General features: G+C 47.0%; 1 protein-coding gene across 1 annotated transcript; it reads right to left on the reverse strand.

Moving 5' to 3' along the window:
* Positions 1-652: 652 nt before the first annotated feature.
* Positions 653-24058, reverse strand: COPS8 (COP9 signalosome subunit 8). Its single transcript, XM_062642181.1, has 9 exons — positions 24055-24058; positions 11324-11415; positions 8597-8667; positions 7208-7256; positions 6108-6240; positions 5049-5156; positions 4510-4572; positions 3311-3352; positions 653-2062 (listed from the first exon to the last, which is right to left on the reverse strand). Exons 2-9 carry the CDS (start codon positions 11399-11401, stop codon positions 1983-1985), a joined length of 624 nt encoding a protein of 207 aa, XP_062498165.1. The 5' UTR covers positions 11402-11415; positions 24055-24058; the 3' UTR covers positions 653-1982.
* Between the last annotated feature and the right edge of the window lie 339 nt (positions 24059-24397).

Genomic DNA, 24397 nt, shown 5'->3' on the forward strand with positions numbered 1-24397 from the left:
CTTAGTAGCTGGTGCAGTGCTATGTTTTCAACCTTAGCCTGAGAATAATGCTGATAGCAACAACTAAAACACTGGTGTTAAGTAACATTTACTCCAATCAAGGACTTTTCAGTCTCACGCTCTGCAGTGAAGAGGGGCACAGGAAGCCAGGAGGAAGCAGAGCCAGGCCACCTGGCCCAAACCAGCCAAAGGGGTATTCCATACCACAGCACATCATGCCCAGGATAGAAACTAAGGGAAGGCAGCCAGGAGGCCCAGATCGCTGCTCGCATCAGGCTGGGTATCATTCACTGGGTGATGAGCATTTGTATTCTCTTCCCTTGTTATTTCCCTTATTATTGGTGGTAGCAGTAGTGGTTTGTGTTACACCTTAGTTACTAAACTGTTCTTGTCTCAACCTGTGGGAGTTAGTTACATTCTTTCCATTCTCCTCCCCATCCCTCCAGGAGAGGGGGGCAATGAGGGGGAGGAGTGAGTGAGTGGCTGTGTGGTTCTGCATTACCAGCTTGGCTTAAGCCATGACAAGGCATAGTGCATTGCACCAATCTTTAACTAACCCAATTCAGATTAGACCCCAAACAGTTCATTTAAAAAAGAGCCAAACCAGACCAAGTGCTTTCTAAGGAAAAACTGAACAGTGAAGTATATGAGGTCAGTGTAAACATTTTCTTTAATATCACTGAATTTAGAAATCCAAGTCTTCGGTGGGTTTCAAATAAATAATCAATTTAAGTAAGTGTTTATATATAAAGGGAGCTCTAAAAGCAGCAGTGCACAGGTCACAGTTCCTCCCTGCTAACACATCCCCAGACAGAGAATGTACAGTAGGTAGTGCACACTGGAAAGAACAATCACAACACACAGCACACTTGCCATCTTCAACAAAACCATTGAGTATGATGTTGGAGAGGGGGAAGAAGCAAAGGGAGGCAGGCACTGCCCTTTAAAGCACCACTATTTTCCCCATAGCGTATTTACCAGCATAATACAAATAAGAAGCTTGGAAATACAGGTCAGCTTTCTGCTTCCAAAACCCACTCTCAAAGTTTAACACAGCAGTGCTCCGATACAGAAACTGTATATCTCAAACTGACATTGCAGCATAACATGCCACCCCCATCCCAATTGGTCTCTACTCAGGGATACTTACTCTAAGGTTTGAATTCCTCTCCAATAACTGCAGAGGTAATCCAAAAAGCTTAAAGATGGGTAAGAGTTGTTGGGTTTTGTAGATCCCAGCCCAGACCAAGACATGACAGGCTTCAAGCACGTGTACGAATACCCAGCAGATTATCTGGTGTCTTACATCACTAATAACACCTTCCAAAAGTAAAAATTCTTGCTCCAAGTCAAAACTTGCTTTTCTTAAATGACTCCAATTATTCTGCTGTAAAAATATGCCTGATGTGAAATTCCACACCTCAAAACAAGAAGATTTAACAACCCAGGAAGACCAACAGAAGAACAATTAGAAAGATGCCACAAATTCACATGCAAAGAAATTCCTATAAATTGTTTTCTTCAAGTGCCTGTTTCACCAACATATTTCCTCTCTGCAGACAGGGGTAGGGCAATCCATCACTTTGGTTCAACATGCAATTGATCTGTGTATGCACTGCTGTCCTTACCATAGAAGCACATAATCTACTAGCATAAATTCCTCAACACCACTAACTTGCTCTTTTCCTTCTCCATTTCCAGTATACCTGAAAAACAGTTATGCCTCTCTCTGCTACAAGTCAACAAAAACCCCTATGTAATACTGCTGTGTATCTACTGAATAAATATGACAGGAGTTAAAGGATTGTTTCAATTGCTAGCTTGGCTTTGGCAACACACTAATTGTACTAACACCCACTGTATACTTCACAGATTTGAGTAGGGGCCACTGCAACGTTTAACAGATACAAAATAAATCTTAGATTCCTAGAACTGTCAGTACACAGGATTCCCAAGTTGGTCTGGATATAGGAGCAGGATAATCAATTTTCAAGGAAAGCCACATAGTCAGTCAATCTGGCCAACTGCTGTTCGTTCGGAATTGGTGGAACTGGAGCAGATTCTACAAAGATAAAACAAAGGCATCATTAATAAAATTAAGAAAACAAATCCATCTGCAATACCAGCCATTACAACAGCAAGGAAGACATTAAATGCAGACTGTTAAACAGTCTTATGGGGACATAGCTTAACTGCATTTCCTGCCTATGCAGCTTTAGCTGACATAACTTTTCTGTTATCTGCAACCTTAAGTAATGCAAGAGTTACTAACAGCAAAGAAGCTAAAATACAAGTTCCATCTATCAGCAGTTTGTTCCATATACTGGAGTCTGAATGATGAAGACTGATACCCCTTCCACTTGACAACAACAGCTCCTGAAGGTTTTCAGTTGCTCCTTTCCTTACAAGTTGCCATACTGAAGATACCAAATAAATCCATAGGGCTACCTTACTAACAAAACACAGCAAAGTACTGAACGGGATGAAAGAGAAAAGTGCACATGATGCAGATCATTATACGGATGCTAGCACACCTGAGATTACAGTTTAACAAGAGGTTGGAAGACAAGCAAGATCATCTCCAGGGAGATGATTAAAAATGAGAAATTGAAAAATAGCAGAAGTTGTATTTAGTCTTCCTGAAGAGCTAACAGACCAGGATTCAGGATGTACATAAGTGGACATACTGCTTAGGGCTGTCAGGATGTGACAGAGAAGGCTGACAATCAGAATGCTTTTAAAAAGCAAGAACCCAGCTCTTGAAATGGCCTTGGAATTAAGCCTGTATATTTAAGATACTTTTGGCCACTATTAGACACAGCAAGCCACCAATTTAGATCTGCTGTCACTACTCTGTGAACAAGAGAGACCAGTGTTTTGAGAATCAGCATGACATAACATACTACACACCTCAATCCACTGTTGAGCACTCAAGAAAAATCACAAGATACATTCTACAGAAGGGCCACATCATGCAAGAGCAATGAGCTTTGTGAAGCATTTGCCTTTATGTCAAAGGTTTTGTCTTATAGGGGCTGTCTGCCTCCGCTTTGGAATCTGCTCCCTACTTCTGCTCCCACTTCAACTGGAAGCGAGAATCTCAGGCACTCCTCAAGGTGTGAGGGAAAGAGAAGACAGAGGGAGAAACATGTTCATGTAGCACCTGACTGAGGTGGGGTGTTTTTGAGGGAGAAATGACAACATTCACTTCTCCAGGACTCAATTCCCATTTTGTGGTGCTGGTAAAACTGTATTTATATTCATCATGTAAGTTCAGATACATGCACACAGATTATTAAACAGAACATACCTGATGAAGGAATAAATCTGTTAAAGGAAGCTTCCAGCACACCTGAAGAAAAAAAACAAAACACAGAAGTGAGCTCAGTGGACCAACTCTGAACAGTTCTAACAGAGCAAGCCAAAACTGGATGAAAAGGTAATTAAAATGAAGCCCATTCATTTATCCTATTTTACTTCACAACTAAAAAGCAGAATAGTCAAGGCTTAGCTAGTTAGACATGTAGCTTTAAAATAGATGACAACCTCCTGCCTCTTTCCCTCAATAGTTGTTCTTACACTCACTTTTGGGAAAGAACCACATGTAACTAATTCTCAGTACTTGCCAACACTACATATGCTGCAACCAGTTCATACAAAACCTGATCACGTACAAAAGCTCAGGGCTCTGGTTGGTATGTGCCCCTAGGGATAAATTTCAACACCTTCCCTGGCACATGTTTATTGTGATCTTCTGGGCTCCAAACTCCTAAAAACTCTGCCCATACAAACAATGTATTTTCTTAGGCTAATAGATGCTGCCTTTTGGATATGCTGTATGTAGCTTCTTATTCCAGAGCTGTGCTGTGCAGTTTAAGAGCAGTCATTTAGTCTGCTTTCATAGCTTAATTTTATCTTTGCCATAGCCAGCCATAGAGACAGCTTTAGCATAAAAAAAAAAACCAAACCAAAAGAAACAAGCATTTCTGAAGCCTGAGCTTTGCAGAAACAGACACTATTATCAATACCACAATGTCAGTGGGGAAAAGATCCAATAGAACAAAGTTTAAAAAGAAAATTACACCAAGGACTAGAGCTCCTCAGAGCACAAAGATCCACAAGATACCTGCCCAAAGAAGTTCTGCTTCTCCTAAAAAACTCCCTAGGTTCAAACTGGTACATGTTTTAATCATCCTTATTAGATTAAGCCATGCCCCTTGAGGTCATCCAACTTACATTCCACTGCAGCAGAAGAGGAGCAGGAGAAATCATAGCTTATCCTGTCTGCGTTTAAAACAGTTAATTTGAGAATGTAGTTTAATCCAAACTACTTATAACCCCAAACCAAATCCACTACTTTGTACTTCCTACACCTATAAGCATTCCATGTAAGCAGCATAAGCCCCCATAAAAGAATCTAAGAAAATATTATGCATATTTTTAATTAAAAACATCTAATTACTAGAAAACACTAAACTCAACATCTAATCAAGTAAGAGCTCCACCTACCTGGCTTTTTAGGCATTACCATACGAGTTGAAAAGTCTGCTTGCCAGCCCTGTTCTAATACACCTGAAAAGGCATTTTTACATTAGTAAGAACGAATGTCCTGTAAAATTGCTAGAAATGTAAAACAAAGATGCACATTAAGACCAGTAGAAAAGTATCTCAGTTCACTGCCTACATGTTGTAACTCCAAGGCATACTACTTATGAAAATGCTTATATTTAGACATGTTGTTCTACAAGTAATATCACGAAAGTAGTAACACATGGAACTAGCTTAATCCACTACCTTCACTCTTCTCTCGCCACAGAACTGCTTTAACACTTCCACATACATAAGGGAAGATAACCAGTGGTAACTAGTAGCAAACCCCCCCCAAACAAAACACCCAAAACCAAGACATATTTCTCTATTCACTGCCTCATCCCATCACTTCTCTTTACAAGTCTCTGAACTTGTACAAATGTTTATTTCCCATCACTCACAGCTCTCTGATCTCAATCATATGTAGAAACACTATTCAGTGAATAAATGCAAAGTACCTTTCACAGCTTCTTCTACAGGAAGCCCGACAAAAGCTGCAAAGTCATCTGCAACTATTGAGGTATATGCCTGAGAAACCAGTCCAAAGGCTCGTTTCCTAGTTGCATCTAAGGAGACAGAAACACTGTAAGGCAGATTTCCATAGCTAGAAAAACCTAACACTTTTTGTTCCGTTTCTATTACTACCACCCTTAAAGCCAGCACTTCAAAAGCTCCCCCTCCCTTCCCACTATTCACTGAAGTACCACAGGCAGAGATAACAGCTTGCTCTATGCCAAGAAAAAAAACCCTCAGTGACCCCATTCAACTTCCAAATGCAGTTTGCAGCATCTTGGGTACTACCATCAGTATGTAAACCCATTTAGAAAACTCTGCTTCTCATGGCAGCCTCCATTTGCAATGAGCTTGTGTATCAAATAGTTAGAAACAGGAAAAAAAAAGGGAAAAAGAAGAAAAAAAACCCAACGAGTTAAAGCAGATGTGGCCAAAAAGGCATTCATAGTTTGACACCAAGGCATCTAAGAAAATCCCAGTTTCTGAAGCTATAGAGAATGTTACAGCAACACACCTTAGAAGGACTTAGAAGTCTGTCCTGCCCTCTAGAAGCAGGACTTTGCATCTTACACAGTTTATAAAACATTCATCTAAACAGACATTTAAAAGAAAAACCTTTACGTAAGTGTCACAAGGTTCTCAGATACCAAACCAAGTTCCCTAGATTAGGTAGAAGTCTGATCAAACTGCATAACTGGTGGTCTGTTTTGCTATTACAGAACATAGTATATGAAATTCCAATACAACAATCACATACACAGCCCTAATGAAAACAATTCAACTTGAACAAACAAGTTATTGCAATGAAATTTTTATTCACACCTGGTACCTAAAGTCCCAGTAAGTAAAACCTACAACAACCTGACAACAACCTTTCTCACCACTTGTGATTTTTCATGATAAGTAGTCATTTATCTACTTGTCTGTTTGTGTTTGAGCACACAGAAATAATTTAAGGCAACATATAAATAGTTGCTTGCTACCTTCAGGAGCTCAATTTGTACCTCTAAGTGCTTCCATGATTGGTTGAATGGTCTCAGACCACTGATGCGCACTGATTGTTGTATAGATTCCTGGGAAGTCTCTCTGCCAGATTCTTTGTCCCACTGACCAAACTGCACCAAGCTCAGCATTTGCCTGTTGTGAGAAAAACAACCAAACCCAACAAAAAGTTAACCCAGACCAGTGCATTCTCTACAGTGACCATACTGTATAAGCAAATTTCCACTTCCTTTCCCCACTGCAAGAGAAAATCACAACTCAAAGACAGACAGAAAAACATAAGGAAATCTTGTTCTAGCATGTATCACTGCTGCAAGCTCCCTGATCCATCCTCTGCCATAACGTTATCACCCACATAAGCAAAGTCTGCTCATATCAGTTATACCAATCCAGGCTAACATGACCAGCTAAAACAATCATGGAGAGAAATCTGCCCTCAGGATACTGACTGGAATTGCAAAAAAGACAGGCACAGCTTATTTTCTGCTTAGAGAGATGCTTGCCTCTTCAGTAGAGGCTTTCTAAGCTGCAGAGGCTGTTTGCACAGTGCAGACAATTTTCAGCTTGCAAAGTCTTGCAATCTTGACAACAGGTCATGCTTAATACAGTGACACTACAGTCACTACAAGTGCTCTCCCACTACTGGCTTTAAGTTTTATTATATTTAACTGAATCTGAAAATGCATCTTTGATCCAAATGCAGTGAAAAACAAGTGCCTTCAGGAAGTTAATCAATTTGAAGATGCATCTTAGTTTAGATCACTTTTTGCAGCATAAGGTATCCTGCACCCTCATGTGGAACATGGCCTCATCCCAGAGCCAGATCAATTGCTTTCCTCCAGCTGACTACACTTCAGCATGAAGCTTTCTACTAAAAACTCTACAGACTTACTGAATTCTATTGCACCAGATTGTGAAGAGGCAACAGATGAGCAACAAGAAAATGTTAATACCATTGTGCCACCTGCTGGGCAAGCAGTTTATAGCACAGAGCTAAGCCCAAGGCTACTTCCCAAACACAATCACTGAGGGAAAAGTGTCACTATTAGCAAACTTACATGAAACTGGTCTAGTATCAAATAGCATTTTATGCATTACTTACAGTTTTGATAGCAGGAGGGATTCTTTTCCAAAGATAGCGTGCATTATTCCTAAAACAAAGTTAAAAATACTTCTCAGTAAGCAAATGTTTGCTACAAAGAGACACCAAAAGGTTTGTTCAGACACTGTTAAGTCGTCTCAGTGCTTTAAAATATTTCTTACATCTAGTGAAGTAGAACAACAATGTTACTCTCAAGCAAACAATATGACTACCATAATAAAACCAATAGTTCATTAACTGCCTCATTCAGCACAGTTCAGAAAAGGTTCATTATTCACCTGCCCTGGGCAGCATTTCACAGAGGTTACTTTTGCAGTTGTATTTTTAGAGTAGCTGCATTTTTGATGAAGACACGTACAAACAGTGACTTATGAATAGTGTGTTGTGGTATAGACCCAGCCATGAGCCCGTTCTTCTCCTCCTCAGGCAGGACTGGGAGCAGAATCAAAAGAATGTAAAGCCCACCAGTTGCAGTAAGAACAATTTTAAGTACAGTGCAATGATATTACTACTACTGATAATAATGATTAGGTAAATTACAAGGGGAGAGAATATAAAACTAAAATGGGAAAGGAAAAAAGCAGTAATTATGCAATAAAATTGCTCACAAAGATTCAAAATGCAAAACAGAGAAAAACACAAATCTAAAACTTCAAATCCATGTGAACCAAGGTTACCTACATCAGTTTCAGCATTCTCAGGGATTTTGTCCTGAAACAATATATTATCTACAATGGAAAAAACCCCCAAACCACTCCAATCTTCAAATCCCCAGACCAATCCTTACTTGGGCTTGATAACCAAACACAGTAATATCATTTATTCTGCCTGAATAAATACTCAGCAATTTCTCTGTAAAATCCTAAACACAGTAAATCAGGTTCATACAGGGCCATGTAATATACCACCAGACTGAATTCAAAGGATTACAGCTTCATGCAGATTCAGCTCATTCACACCAACAGTATCCCTCATTTTTACCATGGACAGTTTAGAGTTTTCCTGCTGTAATTTAAACTCAAGCAGCAGCATGCAATGCTACTCAAAACGAATGTAGCCTTGAAAAGCTACAAATCAATATGCTGAAGTGCTCAACACTTCCCAAAGGAGCCAATTTCACTATTTAAGGATCTTTTATCCTAAAGCCAGCCTGCTTCCCTATAGCTCAAAAGGTGGGCAAGAGCAAAGGAGAGTAATTTTCCCGACAGAACAAATGGTAAATAAGACTTAACTCTATGAACAACAGAAAAAAAAAACCAAAAACCTCACAGCACTGCCTACGTGCATTTTGCTAGTCACACAACCAATTCCTAATATCCTGGCAACTGCAGCTCAAACTAATAGCAACAAGTTCAGTATCTGAAGTGAAACATTAAGTGAAACACTTACATGTCGTTATGCAACAGGTACAAAGCGAGCAGTTGGCCATAAACAAGGGGGGTTGCAATTCCTCCAGGGGCCTAAAAAAAAACACATACAAAGAAGCTGGTTATATATTTTAAGTGTGGTATCTTACAAAATACAGCAGGAAGCCAAGTGTAATGGAAACTGAACACTCCAAGACAATCTTTTCTTTTCCCCACATCACATAATAGGTCTGGACAAACTGTCAAAGTTGCTGTGTTGTATCAGTGCAGCTGTATCTTACAATGAAGAGATTACTTGCATATGCCAGAAGTTTTACTTAGTAAACTTTGTTTTGCTGCATGAAAACGTAAGGTTACATCTTTCATTACTCCAATGTTCTAGTTTACAACCATGGAAGTGGTAACCACCTAACTTTACAGTTCCTTACAAACAGCTGGTTTTAGACATTCACCATTATCTTGAGCCAAACTTCAGCTCAATTCAGGGCATTCCACCAGAGTAAACCTTCTTTGCCCACTTGAACTGCCCTTCTTTAGAACCTAAACTAAGATTTGGCACTTGCCACACTCCAGCCAGACTTCATAAACCAAGCAAGTAGAGAAAAATGAATTATAATAAAGTTACAAAATTTTGAAAGTCTACAATAATTTAAAAGCTGAAGAGATTTCCAGTAGTTTTTTTAAGCAATTTATCAAAATACAGTGCAGAAAGGACTCACAGGAAGCCAGTTATGCAGCTATTTAATTACATGTATGATAGATAGGCTCATTTGAGCTAAAAGGAGGTGATTAGCTGTGTCGTGGAGCATGGCTGCAGAAGCAAAGCCCAAAGCCAACTGGGAGCCATCCCTGACACTCAGAACTGAGCTTGACAGAACCCTGCAAACCCCTCATAAGAGCCAAAAGGCAGCCAAAGCTATTGCAAGTCAGGTTCAAACAGCTTGCCCAAACCTAAGTATCAGACACTGTTTGAAGCTTGTCAATCTGAATGGAAACACAAAGGTAACTCCATTTATAGAAACGTGGTGTGTAAGAACCAACATTCCCTCATGAGGGGCTATTAGTGACTGTTAACACATGCTGTGATCATAGGAGTAACACCATCCCATCTAAGCATCCCTCTACCCACACTTCCTTAATAGACACCTTAGCAACAAGTGCTGTACTGGTGTGCTATTCTGAAGGATGGAAACACACACACCTTCAAAGCAAGCACTGAACAGCTCCCAGCAGGAAGGGGGAGCCACTCTCAACTCTTCCCAGAGGTACAAGGGCACTCTTCTGCTTCTCTATACCCAAGTGCCCATCACTTGAGGCAGCAGGTAGCTCATATTTTCAGCACAACAATCTCCCTCCAGCTCCACAGCACTCTTCTGCAAAGCTCTGGGCATACCAAGAAGCTACAGCACCATGCTGAGAACATGAGAGGCACCTGGGCTCTGCACTGTAACTCCAACTGAAGCTTGATGACACACATGGTAAGTAGGGACCCCTCCCATCTAATGATTATATTTTCCACTGCAAAGCTCTGATTTGTCAACACCAAAGTTCTGCTATTGTAAATGACCACATACTTGAATCACTGTCTCCCTTCAGTTGCTAGGACATCAACACCTGGAAATCAGAATCGCTAAAGAGTGCACAAAAGAGGAAGAACCCAAATTTTCCCTTATTTCAATCCTCCCCATTAGGATGTGCGGTTTTCACATTTCAGAAAGCACTGGGAGCTCTGCAAGCCGAGAAAGGGTCTGTGGATATCACCCAGGAAGTGCTATCAGCATTAACATGGTGCTGCTTGGAACAGCTGAGGGACCTGGGGGTTTAGTCTGGAGAAGGTTCAGGGGGGACCTTATCACTCCCTACAACTGCCTGACAGGAGGATGGAGCCAGGAGGGGCTGGGCTCTGCTCCCAAGGAGCAAGGGATGGGACAAGAGGAAATGAGCTCAAGCTGAACTCTCTTGCACACAAGCCTCCAAAAAGACCCGAGTAATCATACTAAAATGTTCTCATTTATCTACAGTCTGTGATTTTCCAACTACTTTTTGGCAGGCTTCTGCACCAAACCCACACCAACCTCAAACACACGCACAGGCAGATCACCACAAACATCTCTCCTTGCAGCACCAGGGTATGCTCCCAAAGCAGCACTTTCACAGAATCAACCAGGTTGGAAAAGCCCTTTAAGCTCATCCAGTCCAACCATTCCCCAGCACTGCCAAGGCCACCACTAACCCATGGCACTGAGGCCTCGTCTCCACGATGTGTGAGCACTTGCAGGGACGGTGACTCCAGCTCTGCCCTGGGCAGCCTGTTCCAATGCCTGGGCACCCTCTGGGGAAGGAATTGTTCCTCAGCTCCATCTAAACCTGCCCTGGTGCAGCTTGAGGCCGTTTCCTCTTGTCCCATCCCTTGTTCCTTGGGAGCAGAGCCCAGCCCCTCCTGGCTCCATCCTCCTGTCAGGCAGTTGTAGGGAGCGATAAGGTCCCCCCTGAGCCTTCTCTTCTCCAGACTGAACCCCCAGGTCCCTCAGCCGTTCCCCATCACACTTGTGCTCCAGGCCCTGCACCAGCTCCACTGCCCCTCTCCGGCCCCGCTCCAGCACCTCAATGTCTCTCATAGTGCGGGTTTTCCAGCCAGAACTCCCCAATCACGGAGGCCGCCGTTACCGTCGCCCCTGACCCCACCGCCACCACTCTGGCGCGGCACCGAGCCCCGAGGCCTTCCCATGGCCTCAGGAACCCCTCGCACCTCGAGCTCCTGCGTCTCGCACTGCTCCAGCAGCCGCCGGAAGCCGCCGGCGCTCTCCGCCATCACCGCCACCGGCATCTTCCCGCCCGCCAGCACCGCCGCACCTCAAGAGGCGCCCGCGCGGCTACGTCACTTCCGACACCACCAAGCACGTACTTCCGCGCGCCCGCCGCTCTAGCCCCGGTTCCGTGACCCTGGAGGACTGCGGAGGGGGGCGTGGCTGACGTCGGGGGCGTGGTCAAAGGGCGTGGTCACTGTTTTGGCGCGCCGGGTGGGGGTGGGCTGTGGTTAGCACGTGTGTGATAACGAGCGGGTCAGTTGTACCGTGTTCACCCCGCGTTATCTCTGTGTGTGCGTGCGCGATAAACGCATCGCGATAAGGTGTCTGTATGTATCACATACCATGTGATGCATGACATACATACGTATCACGTATCACATGATGTGTGACATACACCCTTCATTACATGTGCAATATAACATACCATCTCTATGAGTACATACACCCACCAAAACAGCACATAGTACGCCAACGTGGGGTATAACTCTCTATTTTATAGGTAGGGCCACTCTTCTTCTGCACCCTCCTGTGACTCCATTTCCCATCCTCACAGGGCTGTACCAGGACCCCCCAGTCCCACCTCCCATCAGGTGATGTATTTATGACTTGGAGGGGTTTGAACATGCTTACAGCATGGACTGCATCCTTGGAAAGCAGGAGGATTGTCACCAGATCTTTGCAATTAGAGACACAGAAGGAAACTTTCATTTTCTTAGAGCAAACCTACCTGGGGCTTTGTTTCCTGCAAATCCTTGCTTTCCAATACAACCAATGTGCTCTCCACCGCAGCCCCACATCTCTTGAACAGAGCCTGACCCCAGTGCTCCCCCACAATCTTTCACTCCCAGGGTCGCCCCAGACACCATCCCCCAAATCAGTTATTCTTCATATTCAACCAGAGACCCCTACAGCCCTTTACAAGAGTTCCCTCAAGCTGTGCTCAAGAGCTGCATGATCTTGCTGCTAAATTAGGGTTGCCCTGTATAAGCCTGACCTGGCTCCAGCAAGGTGCTCTGGAGGTGAAGCCCATGCTTTTGGGCTGGAAACAGGAAAGCACAGAGATGCTCAGCCCCTCGATGATGCTGCATAAAGAAAGGTTGGCATAAAGCCTGACCCTGTTGCCAGGGAGTCTCTGTGCTCCAGGAGAGGTCATGGCTATGGAAAAATTAAAATGACCTGTGTTCTCTTTGGGATTTGCCCAGAGGAGAGCATTGTCCCCACCTTTTGTTCTGCTTTCCAATTATCTCACGCCTTTTTGGAAGGCAATAGGGAGAACAAAGCGGGTGGCGGCTTATGATGGTGCCAGTGGGAGACCTTTCCTTAGCACTGTGGGGTTGGGGTCAGAGCATCCTGATGCCCATCACAGAGCATGTCGATTTGGGAAGGCTTCATCTTATGGTGGGGTGTCATGGGGCTGCACTCCTTCATCCCGCCGCTATCCTTCTCCCTGGTGCCAGGAGGGAAGGTACGAGCCCTTGCACCGCAGGCTGTGCTGGTGCCCTGTGAATGCTGGCGCTCTCTGTGAGTAATCGTTTCAGTTGGGGAATCAGCAGTGAAATGGAGCAGACAAGAGGGTTCCACAAGAGGGCACTGTCTGCAAGAGAAACAAGCGGGAGCGGGGACGTGGCCACCGCCAAACATCCCACTGTCCCTTCCAGGGGAGAAACTCCCATTTGAGCCCAGTTAGGTTTTTATATAGATATATGTTTTATATATATTATTATATTATAATAATATATATTATATATAATTTTATATAACATATATATATGATTATATTTCTTTTGCAGGATTTCATTAAGCTGTTGGGACAACAATCAAATCCAAATCTCCCCTCTTTCACTTTAAAGCCATTCCCCCGTGTCCTGTCCCTACAGGCCCTTGTATAAAGTCCCTCTTCAACTTTTGTCTCCTCCCTCCGCGTGAGCTGCAAACCCTGTGATTGCAGGAGCTGGGGATGCTGCCAGAGTGGCTCCGCAGGGTCTTCAGACCCCTTCCTTGCCCCGTAAGCACAGAGGAAACCAAGCATCACGGCCGGGAGCTCAACCCTTTGGCCTCTCCTGCTTCCCTGGCTTGAACAAGAATGATTTCCACACCATCACCACACGGTTTTGCTCGGCCCTGGGGCAGAGGGTGGTTGCAGAGGGCTTTAACAAGTGCCTCTGCAGTGAGCCAGGAGATGCCATCTGCCAGGGATGCCCAAAGAGCCCAAGTACTTGCTTCAGGAGTGCCTGCACCCCAACACCATCACATCCCCCACTACATGCAGATAAGAGTACAGCCCTTCACAAGCAGAAGCCATCAAGCCGCGTGGCTGAGGCTGATGTCCCATTGCCCTGTCAGCACCATCCTTATCCCATGGAGAACAGCTTCTGATGAAGTGAAAAGTTCCTTCAAAACAGTGATGGACTCAGCCCAAACCTGCCTTTTACAGTGACTGAGACCACTGAGCTATCACCCTGGGGAATCATGGGACCATTTATGTTAGTTGGGAGCTTCTCTTCCATTAAGGCACCAAAAGAAGAGGCCAGACTTGGAAAACAGCTGAGCACGTTGGGAAATCTGTCCCCCTGGCAAAGCCAACCACATTAAATTAATGGGAAAGCTCCTTGACTTGAAAGGATCCTGATTTCCCTTCAGCTCACAGGCTTGAAAGGCACTTTAGGACATGGCTGCCAGCTGTTGCAGATGTGTAAACTTAATGTGATCTTTATTCAGCTCCTGGTGATGATGGCATGAAAATCTCAGCAACTCATTTGTTCCTTGCATGGGCTTTAACAGAGCGATGAAATGGATTCCAGTTCTGCTCTCCTCGCCAGTCCCGATGAGCTTCGGTTGTTTCCAGAGGCATTTCCAAGAAAGATTAGCAGAGATGTTGTGGCAGGGCTTTATTTTCCCATTTGTTTCCATGTGCTGCCTCTGATGTGGAGGTACCCTCTGGAAAGATGATTGCAAGAATCCCTTTCTCATCTGCTTCAAAAGCTTTGCAGGGGAACAAAAGAATCGTGATGGGGAAAATAAGATGTAATGTGGTGATATGGAACAATAGGAGAGTTAATTTAATGTGAAAGGTAAAGAAAACGGTGCTAAAGGGTCAAGTTGAAACTATCCACACCCTTCCCCATCCCCTCAGCCCCCTGATTTATAGTGACTGTGCCTGACCTGAGCAAAGGCTGTATCTAAATACATGATTTCCTTCCATGACATCAAAGCTCATTTGACACCAGCCATCAAAGGGGACAAATGCCTCGATTATAGGAGCTGCGCTCAGCAGAAAGGAAATGGGGAACGGCTGATGGGAAATTAACATTTCTTTCCCCCAAACAATTAGTTTTTATTGTTCCATTTTGATGGGGGCATTGGTTTCAACTCCCATAAACAAGATCACTGGGATAGAACTTCTTTTTTTTTGCCTTCCTCATCCTTATTTCATCACTCAAACCCAAGGCCTCAGTTATACGGCTTTTACTGCTGCATGGTGCTATAATCAAAGGGAAAACCCTTAAACAGGGAGCCTGGGGAGCTTGTGGGGTGTGCAGGAGACCACAAAAGCTGTGGCAAAGTGACTGCTGTGGTGTGAGGTGCTGAGAGGTATTCACCCACCGGTCCTTGCCTATGGGCTCTATGTCCTTCTTCTACCGCTCTGGATCAAATCCATCCCTGAGCTGGATTTGGGATCAGCTGAGCCTGCACCCTGAACACCTCCATCCACCTCCTCTTGCTTTCCCTAGGAATTAACGTGAGCAATGGCTTCTGCCTGCACGTCTGGAGGCAAAGATTGCCCTCCTGTAATCTGCCAAGGGGGAAAGAGACTCCGTGTGTGTTTAACCACATTGTTTTTATGACTTTTGAGGCATGTCTCTGCATTTTCCTGTTTTTGCTTTGTTCTATAGAATCCTCAGCCAAGTTTCGGTCCCCTCCCTGGCTCCTGGGCCAGCAGTTCTTGGTCTCTGCATAGTTTAATCCTCTACGGCAGAGACCTTGGGTACCTTTTAGCAATGCAACGCAATGCTGCTTCCCCTTGCTGTTCTCCCACCAAGGTGCTCCCTCATGGAAATCCCTAAAATGGTCCAGATTGGGGAGGGGGTAATGAGAGAGGATCCCAGTCCAGTGTGGGGTGTTTTCTAGTATCAAGCATTCAGCATGGGACATTTGGGGGAGATCGAGTGGGAGGATCCCAGGCCAAACACGGGGTGTTTGGGGGATGGAGTGGAGGGACCTTGGTCTAATAAAGGGGGTTTGGGAGATGGATCGGGGGGTCCCTGGTTCAAGCTATGAGTTGGTGGGGGGAGGATGTCCCTGGTGAAGTAGGGAGCATTTAGGGGATGAAGTGGGGAGTCCCTGTTCTAGCTGGGGCACTTGAGGGATGGGGCATCCCTGCAGGCTTCAGCCCCTCTCCAACTGATGCCCTTCTCAGCAGGATGGAATGCACAGGGCATCCTCGGGGTGCTGCTCACACTGTGAGCCTGGGGGCTTCCTTGGGGCCCCATGGCCTCCTTTGGCCTCCCACCTTATGATGGGGCTGGCTGGGGGCATAGCTCTGCCTGTGAGGTGGGATGTGCCTCCCATGCCAGGGAAGGAGATGCTCCTGCATCCCCATCCTAACAGGATCAGATGCATTGCCATGTCCCTTGAGGCACGCTTTGAAATCCACTAAGGTCCTTTAATCTCACACGTTAGAAAGGCACCTGTTTGACTGCAAAGCCACAGGGACACTGGGCCAGGGCTTGGGTGAAAGTAATAAAGACACAATTAGAGGCGGGCTTTGATGTCGGGAGGTAAAGGAGCTCAGGCAGCTGTGCCAAAGCCTCTCCCGCAGCAGCCCTCCTGCTCCGGTATCATCTTAACAAAGAGGATCTTGTGTCCATGATGCCCTGTTATGGTTCTCCCAGCCTGTGGCCACCTGTCCTGCCCTCCACCACCGAGTGCTGCCCCCAGGCTCCCTGCCCCAGCGCAGGGGCGCAAATCCGATTTCACGGCCCCGACGCTTGCTGAGCGCTGCCGGGCTTTGCTCTCCATCACCCAGGACCCGCGCTGCAATGGGCTCTTTGTTCCCCCAGCCCTGCTGCCAACAGCTGGATTCCACATCTAGCTGTGCCGGGATGCAGGCAAGGGAGAGCGGAGGCAGCCAGGATGGGGGTCTCCACGTGGGACATCACATGCACATCCCTGGGGACACAGGGAGAGATGCTTCCCATTCTGTATAGGAGAGAAGCCCACGCTTCATCAGATCTGCATCCCCTACAAAGATGCTGTTAGCTTAAGAGCTGGCCCAGAGATTGAGGATTAAGGCTTCTTCTGAGGAGATGCTTCTGTGAGACTGGAAGGGGAAATTGAGTCACTTGTTTGCTCTTTGATTTCTACGGATCAGTTCAAACCTGCATCCTATGAGCAGGCTCAAAAAGCCATGGTACCACACCATGGTACCATAACTTCCAGGGGCTGTAGAAATTGCTAGATCAGCCCCTTGGTATCTCTGTGTATGGAAGGAGCAAGAGTGAGATGCTGACGCCCTGCCGCACGCAGCAGTTTGCTGTCCATTTTCAATGCTAACTTTTCCCTCTAAGCCTTTCCAAGGTTCTATAGTTAATCTTGCAGCCCCTGGGCTCTTAGGGCCCCCAGCACCCCAGGCTGTCATCACTGGGTCCTTAGGCAAACCCTGCTTTGCAGCTCCACTACTATGATTCACACCAAAGACTCCTTATTCCCCTATTAACTATACTATCTCCACATTCACTGTCCAGGGCTGCAAGGAGATGCTCTTTCCAAACCTGTGGTGAGACAGCAGAGAGGAAATGGAAGTTGTATTCAATGCCTTTAGCAGCAGAGGTGGGGCACTGGTGGTCCAAGAAGGTGCGCTTGTCTCTCCCTGTGCCCTGGAAAGCCTGAGTATTGCTCCATACCAGCAATACACCCAAGTCTGTTAGACCTGGAATAACTGGAACACTAGGTATTGCATTGCTCCCGAAGTGTGCTCCAGGCAGCATTTCCTAAGTAAAACTCCCAACCCATTGTCTTTCTTTTGTTTTCAAGGAAAAGAAAGGGAATCGAAGAGGGATTCCCTTCTTTTTCAAGACAGGCAGAGAGCAGGGACAGCTGAGAACTGAAATCCTTTCTTCACCTGCCAAACACTGCAAGCAGAGCTACCTTTGATGCAAGCATTTCTGCTGAGGGCTTGGGGTTTCTCTTTTGGCTTGAAGGGATTCCTGAGAGCACTGCCAGTGGAAAACAGCCACTCAAAACGAAACAGAAAGTTGTTGTTTCCCCTCCTTCGTATAAGCTTAGCAAATTACAGCTAAACCCACACATCCTGGGTTCTCTGAATGCCACCATTGCTGGGAAAGGCTCCCCTTGCACCAGTCTGTGCTTTGTCACTCTGATGTGGTTTAGCCCAGCAATGTCATACCCATCATACCTTAGTTCTGACAAAGCCTGTTTGGAGATGGCAATGAAACTGCCACCATTACAGATGCACACGCTCCCCTGACGGGGATTGCTTTCCGTGCCTCCCATCCTGTTCTCCTCCCTCTTCATACACTTCCCTTCACAGTTATTGGCACTTAAATGCCCTGAACAGGCAATTTCTTCATCAAAAAGGTGTTTAAATGTGAGCTGAAGCTGCCTTGAATCGTGTCCAGGGGCTGGACATGGCAGGATGGACCAGCCCCACGTCTGCTCAGGATAATATCCTCTGGAAGCTCTTCTCAGGGTGGAACATTTTGGGATGCACCCAGCGCCTCCATATTCCACTGAACTATTTAACGTAAGCCACAGGGCCATTTATTCTGTAAGAACACTGCACTTTCATCAGCCGTTTATTTACAGCACATGGCATTCCTCACGTGCATGAGCTGCTGGCAAGCAGAGGAGGAGGCTATTGATTTTGGAGCCTTGTCTTATTTACACTAACCATAGAGCAGGGACCCATAAAATCACTGGTGAGGGGAGCAGAGCCAGTTCATGGGCTCTGACAACAGAGCCATTATAAGGGCCTGCACATCCCTCCCCCATAAACATGTGCTATGAGTGGCCCTGGGAGCAAATCTGATGTAGGTGGGTCTTTTTGTCACGCACATCCCACATGGGAGCTATGTGAGGGGCACAGGACCATCGGCCCCACAGCACCCGTCCCCATCACCTTAACCCCACATGGTGTGCAAAGCTGGGGAGAGGAGGTGCATGCACATCTCAGGGATGCACATCCCTCAGGAGGGATGCAGCACATGGGAAACACTGGCTTGGGGATGAAAAAGAAGGGTCAATCCCATGTTGGTTTGTTTGGCATGTCAGGTTTCCTAACTGTGCCTCAGTTTACCCCTCTGCAAAGCGGGATGGGCCTGCTTTGCACAGAGCCCAGTAGACAAAAGGACGCAATGCAAATGCTCGCCAGCACCATCAGAAACTTGTGACTACTTCATTCCATCTGCAAATACTCATCATTCTGCTTTATGAGGAGAAAACTTGAGAGTTAGGAGTTGTTTTACAGGATGCATTTCTCTCTGTGGCACCCTGAAGTGCTCTCAGGGAACCCTGAGACACCAAACATCTGGGCACAGCAACAAACAATAAGAAACAACAGTACATTCATTGTTTAGCAGCCCTTTATAATTCAGCCAATGGTTTTTAAATAAACTGATGGAAAATAATGGGAATTTCAGGCCCTGGAACCCATTATTCCCGCATGCCAAATCTGATGCTGCTTAGTGCGACAAAGACCCCGAAGTTAATGAAATTCCTGCCTGCACAAACTTTTATCCTGCTGTTCAGTAAAACAACTTGTGCCTCAAAAAGCACCATCACTCAAGCTGTTAAAATGCCTTCTGTGGAAAGGGAGGCAAAGGAGCAGGAGGAATAGATTTGTTAAATGACACATAAGCAGTGCTATATATTTAATATATGCCTATATTAGGTTACCGGAGGTTGTTGAGTTTAAAGCATGAGGGTGAACTGATCAACTGCTGTGCCAGCAATTGAAGTCTCCTGTTTGAATGGGAGTCTGACGAATGTTAACTGATTTCCATGTAAGATACCCATCCATCACCCACCACGCCTGGAAAAGCTCCATTTGCTGTAAAAACATGTTCCATTGACAGCCGAATGCAGAAATAATTGAATCTTTACAAAGCCCCCCAAAGGAACTTGCTTTCTTTAAGAGCACATTTCAGATGGCAGCATCCACCTAGTTCCCAACATTCCCAATAATCTCCCTGTTCGATGAAAGGTCTGCTTTGCAGAAGAGGAGCTTTGCAGAGAACAACCCTTCCAGCCGGCCCTAATTAAGTTCTGCTTTGTCCTGATGAAGCACATTTCTAGAGCTGGGTTTCCAAACCCTGTGCATCGGCTCCAGCTTCTCTCCAAGTGGTTGGAAAACGCCCTCGGAGGGCTGGTGTGCACCCATTCCTTTTGGAAGCCCTCATAGGTGATAGACACTGATTCCTGACAATGTGCCCTGCTCTGTCCCAGGGGACAGGTGGGACCAATCTCTCCTTTCTCTGTTGGATAGGAGTTAAAAGCCTGGGCGTGTGGATCTTGAGCTCAGTTCATTCCAGCTCCCACCCCTCCTTCAAGTATTTTTTAAGGAATTTAGCTGGAATTTACTTCCAAGATCACTTGCGCGCAGTGCCTGTGAGTAATCCTACCCCGGCTGGCTGGGAATGCTGGTGTCATTTATCATTTTCCCCTCTCATATTTATAGAGCTGATTACAGAAGTGTTCCCAGTGCCAAGGGCTCCCTCCAAGTCCATGGGGCTGTGCCAGTTTCCCCCCCCAGAGGGGGTGAGGGAGGTGACATAACCCCAGCACATCTCCACAAGGACCCGTTGATGTAGGGAGCCACCTCCTGCATTGAAAAGGCACGGCAGGAGGCGGGCAGTATCCAGCATCACCAGGTTGTAAGCACATGCCTGACCCTTAATGAAGCGCAGGGATTTACACCCATGCCCGTGTGCTTTATGAACAGAGGTGTGCTCATGCAAGCCTGCATCTGGGCTCAGAGGTGACGTAAAGGCACTCGCTGCATGGGTAAGATTGAGGTGAGGGTGCCCAGGAGGCTGTGAAATTGAAGTTTCTTGGGAAGAAAGACATTTTCCCTGGAGAATGCTGGTCTGTGTTGAGCAAAAAGCCACAGAAAGTGGTTTGGACGGAAGGTTTAAGGGGGGGTTCTTGGAAGAAATCACTTTTTCTCCTGCTGCTCCACTGACATAAGCACAGAGGGCTCACTGCATTTCTTCTTCCCACTTAACGTCATTGGAACTGTCACTTCCAAGTCCATGCCTTGGAATATCCCAGTGCTGTGCAGTCCCGGGTCACTGGGATCTCCAGGCACCCCAGCACTGCCCTGTTACACTTCACGCCTGTCCTGCAGCTTGGAAAATACGAGCTGTTGAGCAGGGGCAGATGGAAAAACACCCACAGGAGGGTGGTCACTTGATGTCTTTAACACCTGCAGAGGCCCCAGCCTGGAGGGAAGAACTCCTTGGGCCGTTCCTGGGCGGATGGAGCATGCCTGGGATCACGGCACCTCCATCTCCAGCACATCGTAATTTTGGGGTGGGTTTAAGGTCTTTTTGCCATCTTCTCCATCACCTCTGAAACCACTAAGGCTGACACTGAGCAGACCTCTTGGGGACTGATCTCAAAAAGCAGAGGGGATGGGAGATCAGAGATCACCATCCCCCACATGTCCCAGAGGGAAGAATAAAAGCTTGACAAATGCCTCCTTCAGCACTTGTGCAGGAGGTGGCTTTCATGGGAGCCCAGGGCTGCTCCAATGGGACCAGGGACAGCCCTGATAGAAACCTGAGGGCCAGCTCACCCAGCCCAGGCTCCGCATGCACCAAACCCTCTTTTGCCTCAAACAAGCCCACACATGTGCTTGTTTTCGCAGCGCCTCAGTTGACTCCTCCATAGGGATGGCACAGTTGCCCCTTCCTTCATGTTTGCCAGCAAGATTGAGGGTTTGTTAAGTCCTTGGGAGCTCAGCATGCAGGTGAGCCCTGGGTTAGGTTCAGTCCAATCCTGAGGCTAACTCAGACATGAGTCAGAAAACCTCTCAAAGGAAGGCAAGAAGATGGGTCCGTGTTTAGGTATCAACAGTTGCTGGTGCTGCTTCTCCCTGGAGCTGTGGGCCCCAGTCACCTCCAGCCTGCATCAGGCCCCAGGCATGGCAGGAATGCCTCAGCTTGCACCGACCACAAGATGCTTCAACCCGGATGTCAGTGCCTGCTGTGAAGGCAGGGGCTGAGCTCGCTTGCATCAACCAAAGGCGAGGTGGCCAAGTGATGGAAATCAGTGCTTTGTTCTCCAGCTCTGCAGGTGGGGGGGACTGCGTGCAAAGGGTCATAGTGAGGGCTGACACCAGCCAACGCCCCTGACCCGCTGCCAAGAGCTCAACTGAGGAAAACGTTTGTTTCATCTCAGTTTGAGAACACAGGGGATTTAGTCTCTGTGTCCAACACCTCACACCTGAATCCAGCATCTTCTTTAGCAGGGAAGAGGGAGAAAATGAGTCCCATGGTGAGTCCTTACCAGGGCTGACACACCAGGTCCTTCTGGGGAGGGACGGACGGATGTATCATAACCATTTGCTGTGCATCCTCCACTGGTCTTGGCTCTCAGTGCAAATGTGGGCACCTCTGGGTAGTGCTCAAGTGCTGGTGAGGAGTGCTCTTAGGGATGCAGTGTCCTGGGAATCCCCTAGTACCGCTTCCTCAAGACCTGTCCTGCTCCTTACTGGCACCAAGGGACAACATTTTCACCTCTTCCTCTAGGTACCACCTGAGTCCTCCACAAACACTGACACATGTAGGTGTGAAGCCTCACAGAGCACAGCACAAAACTGGAAATACAGCTGCAAAAAAAACACATGTCAGCATAAACCTGAAACCTTCCTCCACTCCCAGCATTTTCCTGTAGTTTCTGAATCTGTCCCCAAGCACTGGCCTACCTGAACCAACCCCATCCCTGGGTTTCTGTTCCCTGCTTCCCCTTGACACTTATTGAACATAAAGAAAGCCTGGAGCCCTCTCCTGCTGTTTTCCCTCTTACCCAGGGCTGTGCCTGCCTTGGAAAGGCAAATGGAGCCCCTTATTGTCTGCCTGGTTCTCCCTGGCTGTGCAGAGCCCCAGCCATGGGACAGGCTGCAGCGAAGGAGCTGACTCTGGAGGACTGTGCAAGCTGTTATCTCACAAGTGGCTGTTTTGCCTTGCTCCCTTTTGAAACCAGGGAGCACATGTAGCATTTAACGAACCAGATGTCTGGCTCTGTGCTCGGGCCATTCCGTCCCTGCCCTCCCCATCACATGTGGCCTTGGGGTAGTGTTGGGGGTTCATGACCTTGCAGATGCTCTGGGCAAACGTGGTCCAGGGAAGCAGAAGGGAAGGACGGAGAGGGATGGATGCAGGAAAGGGGTCAACACTCCAGGTCCTCCCTGCCTCACATGTGGTGGCTAAGCATTCATTACCCTATAGGCCTCGGGGGGCGGAAAGGGCTCAATCTCACAAGGACTTAGAGGTGAAGCAACCAGGTACCACACTGCATCTGTACGTGAAGGTATGAGCTGTAGTCAGGATGTTTCATGCCTGCACTGAGAGACATCAGTGTTCAAACACTGGGAGAGCCTCCAGAAAGGGCAGAAATTAAGGTACTCATAGAGGTGCTGGGGAGCATCAGGCTCACGGATGAGGCCCTTCTCTGGTTATCTCCCCTGTTCTTCCGTTGCTGTTGAGCTCCATCTCCCATCACAAGCACCTCTGACTGCAGCCAGGCAAAGCCCCATCCTCAGGCCAGGTGTCCAGGGCTCCCCATCCTGCCTCTCCTCTGTGCTCCCTGACAGGCGTGCTGGGAAAAACCCACTGACCCTTCACATTCCCTGTGGTCCCCCAGGCCCCGAAAGACAGAACCTGGTGTTCCCTGAACAGCATATTCCTTGGATCCGGGTCATCCCTGGTCTGTCCCAGTCTGTCCCAGATTCATGAGGTGGGTCCAGAAAGGGGCCAGCATGAGAAGCAGCTGAGCAGGCGAGTTTCCAGAGCAGTGCAGCTGGGAAAGGTTTATTTTGCTAAGCTGCTACTGTCCCAGGGTTATTAAAGACACACTTGGAGCATTAGCCCCTATTAAGCCATGCTGGTAAAACACGCAATGGGCCAAGAATCACAGCAAAGCCAGAAAGAAATGCTCTTTTTTTGCTTAGTAAGCCTCAGAAAGACACCCCATTGCCCCAGGAGCTGCTTCATCTCGGACTCATCATTGATCCCAGCACCCCCAGCAGTTAACGGCAGAGACCATGCCTTGCTGCCTGGATGGCTTGGCCCCACGTTCCCAGCAAGGGGCAGCCCCACAAGCGCTGCGCTGGGGATTTCAGTCCCTGGCACCAGCCTGCACTGTCCATGGGTTCAAATCATGCATCAGGCTTTAATCAATGTCACTCAGTCCTGGCCAGGATTTGTCCATCAGGAAACAGCATCCCCTCCCGCTGCGTGACTCACAGCGGTGCTGAGCACAGCATGATCCACCCTGGGAAACCCCTTCACCAGCTGCAGCATCCCCTGGGACTCTCAGCTGGGACCCCGCAGAGGCACTGACTGCACTGATGGACCTGCCAAGGAGAGGAACCTGTGTTCATGGGGCTGCCTTATCTGCTGCAGGCAGCGGGAAGCTCCCGACGCTGAGGCCACCGCAACCCATGGTCCTGTGGCTGCCGTCACAAGCCTCCTGGGTCATTTTTTATGTGCTGGGTTGGGACACGCTGGGCTAGCTCCCCTCGGGCCCAAATCTACAGCTTTGATTCAAAAGCTTATCAGTGCAGTGTACTTATAAACCCTGTGCATGGGGCTGCTGCTGCCTTCACCCTGAGCAACTCTTGGTTCTCTGCTCGGCTACGCTTGTACAAACACTTGGGTACCTTATTAACTGTGAGAGATTCAAAGCAAAGAGCAGGTATCAGCCCCTGAGTTCAGCAGGAAGCTTCCTCTGATAACCCCTGTATTATTTTATGTTCTAATCAGCTTGTTTCC

The sequence above is a fragment of the Pezoporus occidentalis genome, unplaced genomic scaffold (assembly GCF_034315485.1).
Source record: "Pezoporus occidentalis ecotype Australia unplaced genomic scaffold, CSIRO_AGI_Poc_V1 ctg118, whole genome shotgun sequence".
NCBI lineage: Eukaryota > Metazoa > Chordata > Aves > Psittaciformes > Psittacidae > Pezoporus > Pezoporus occidentalis.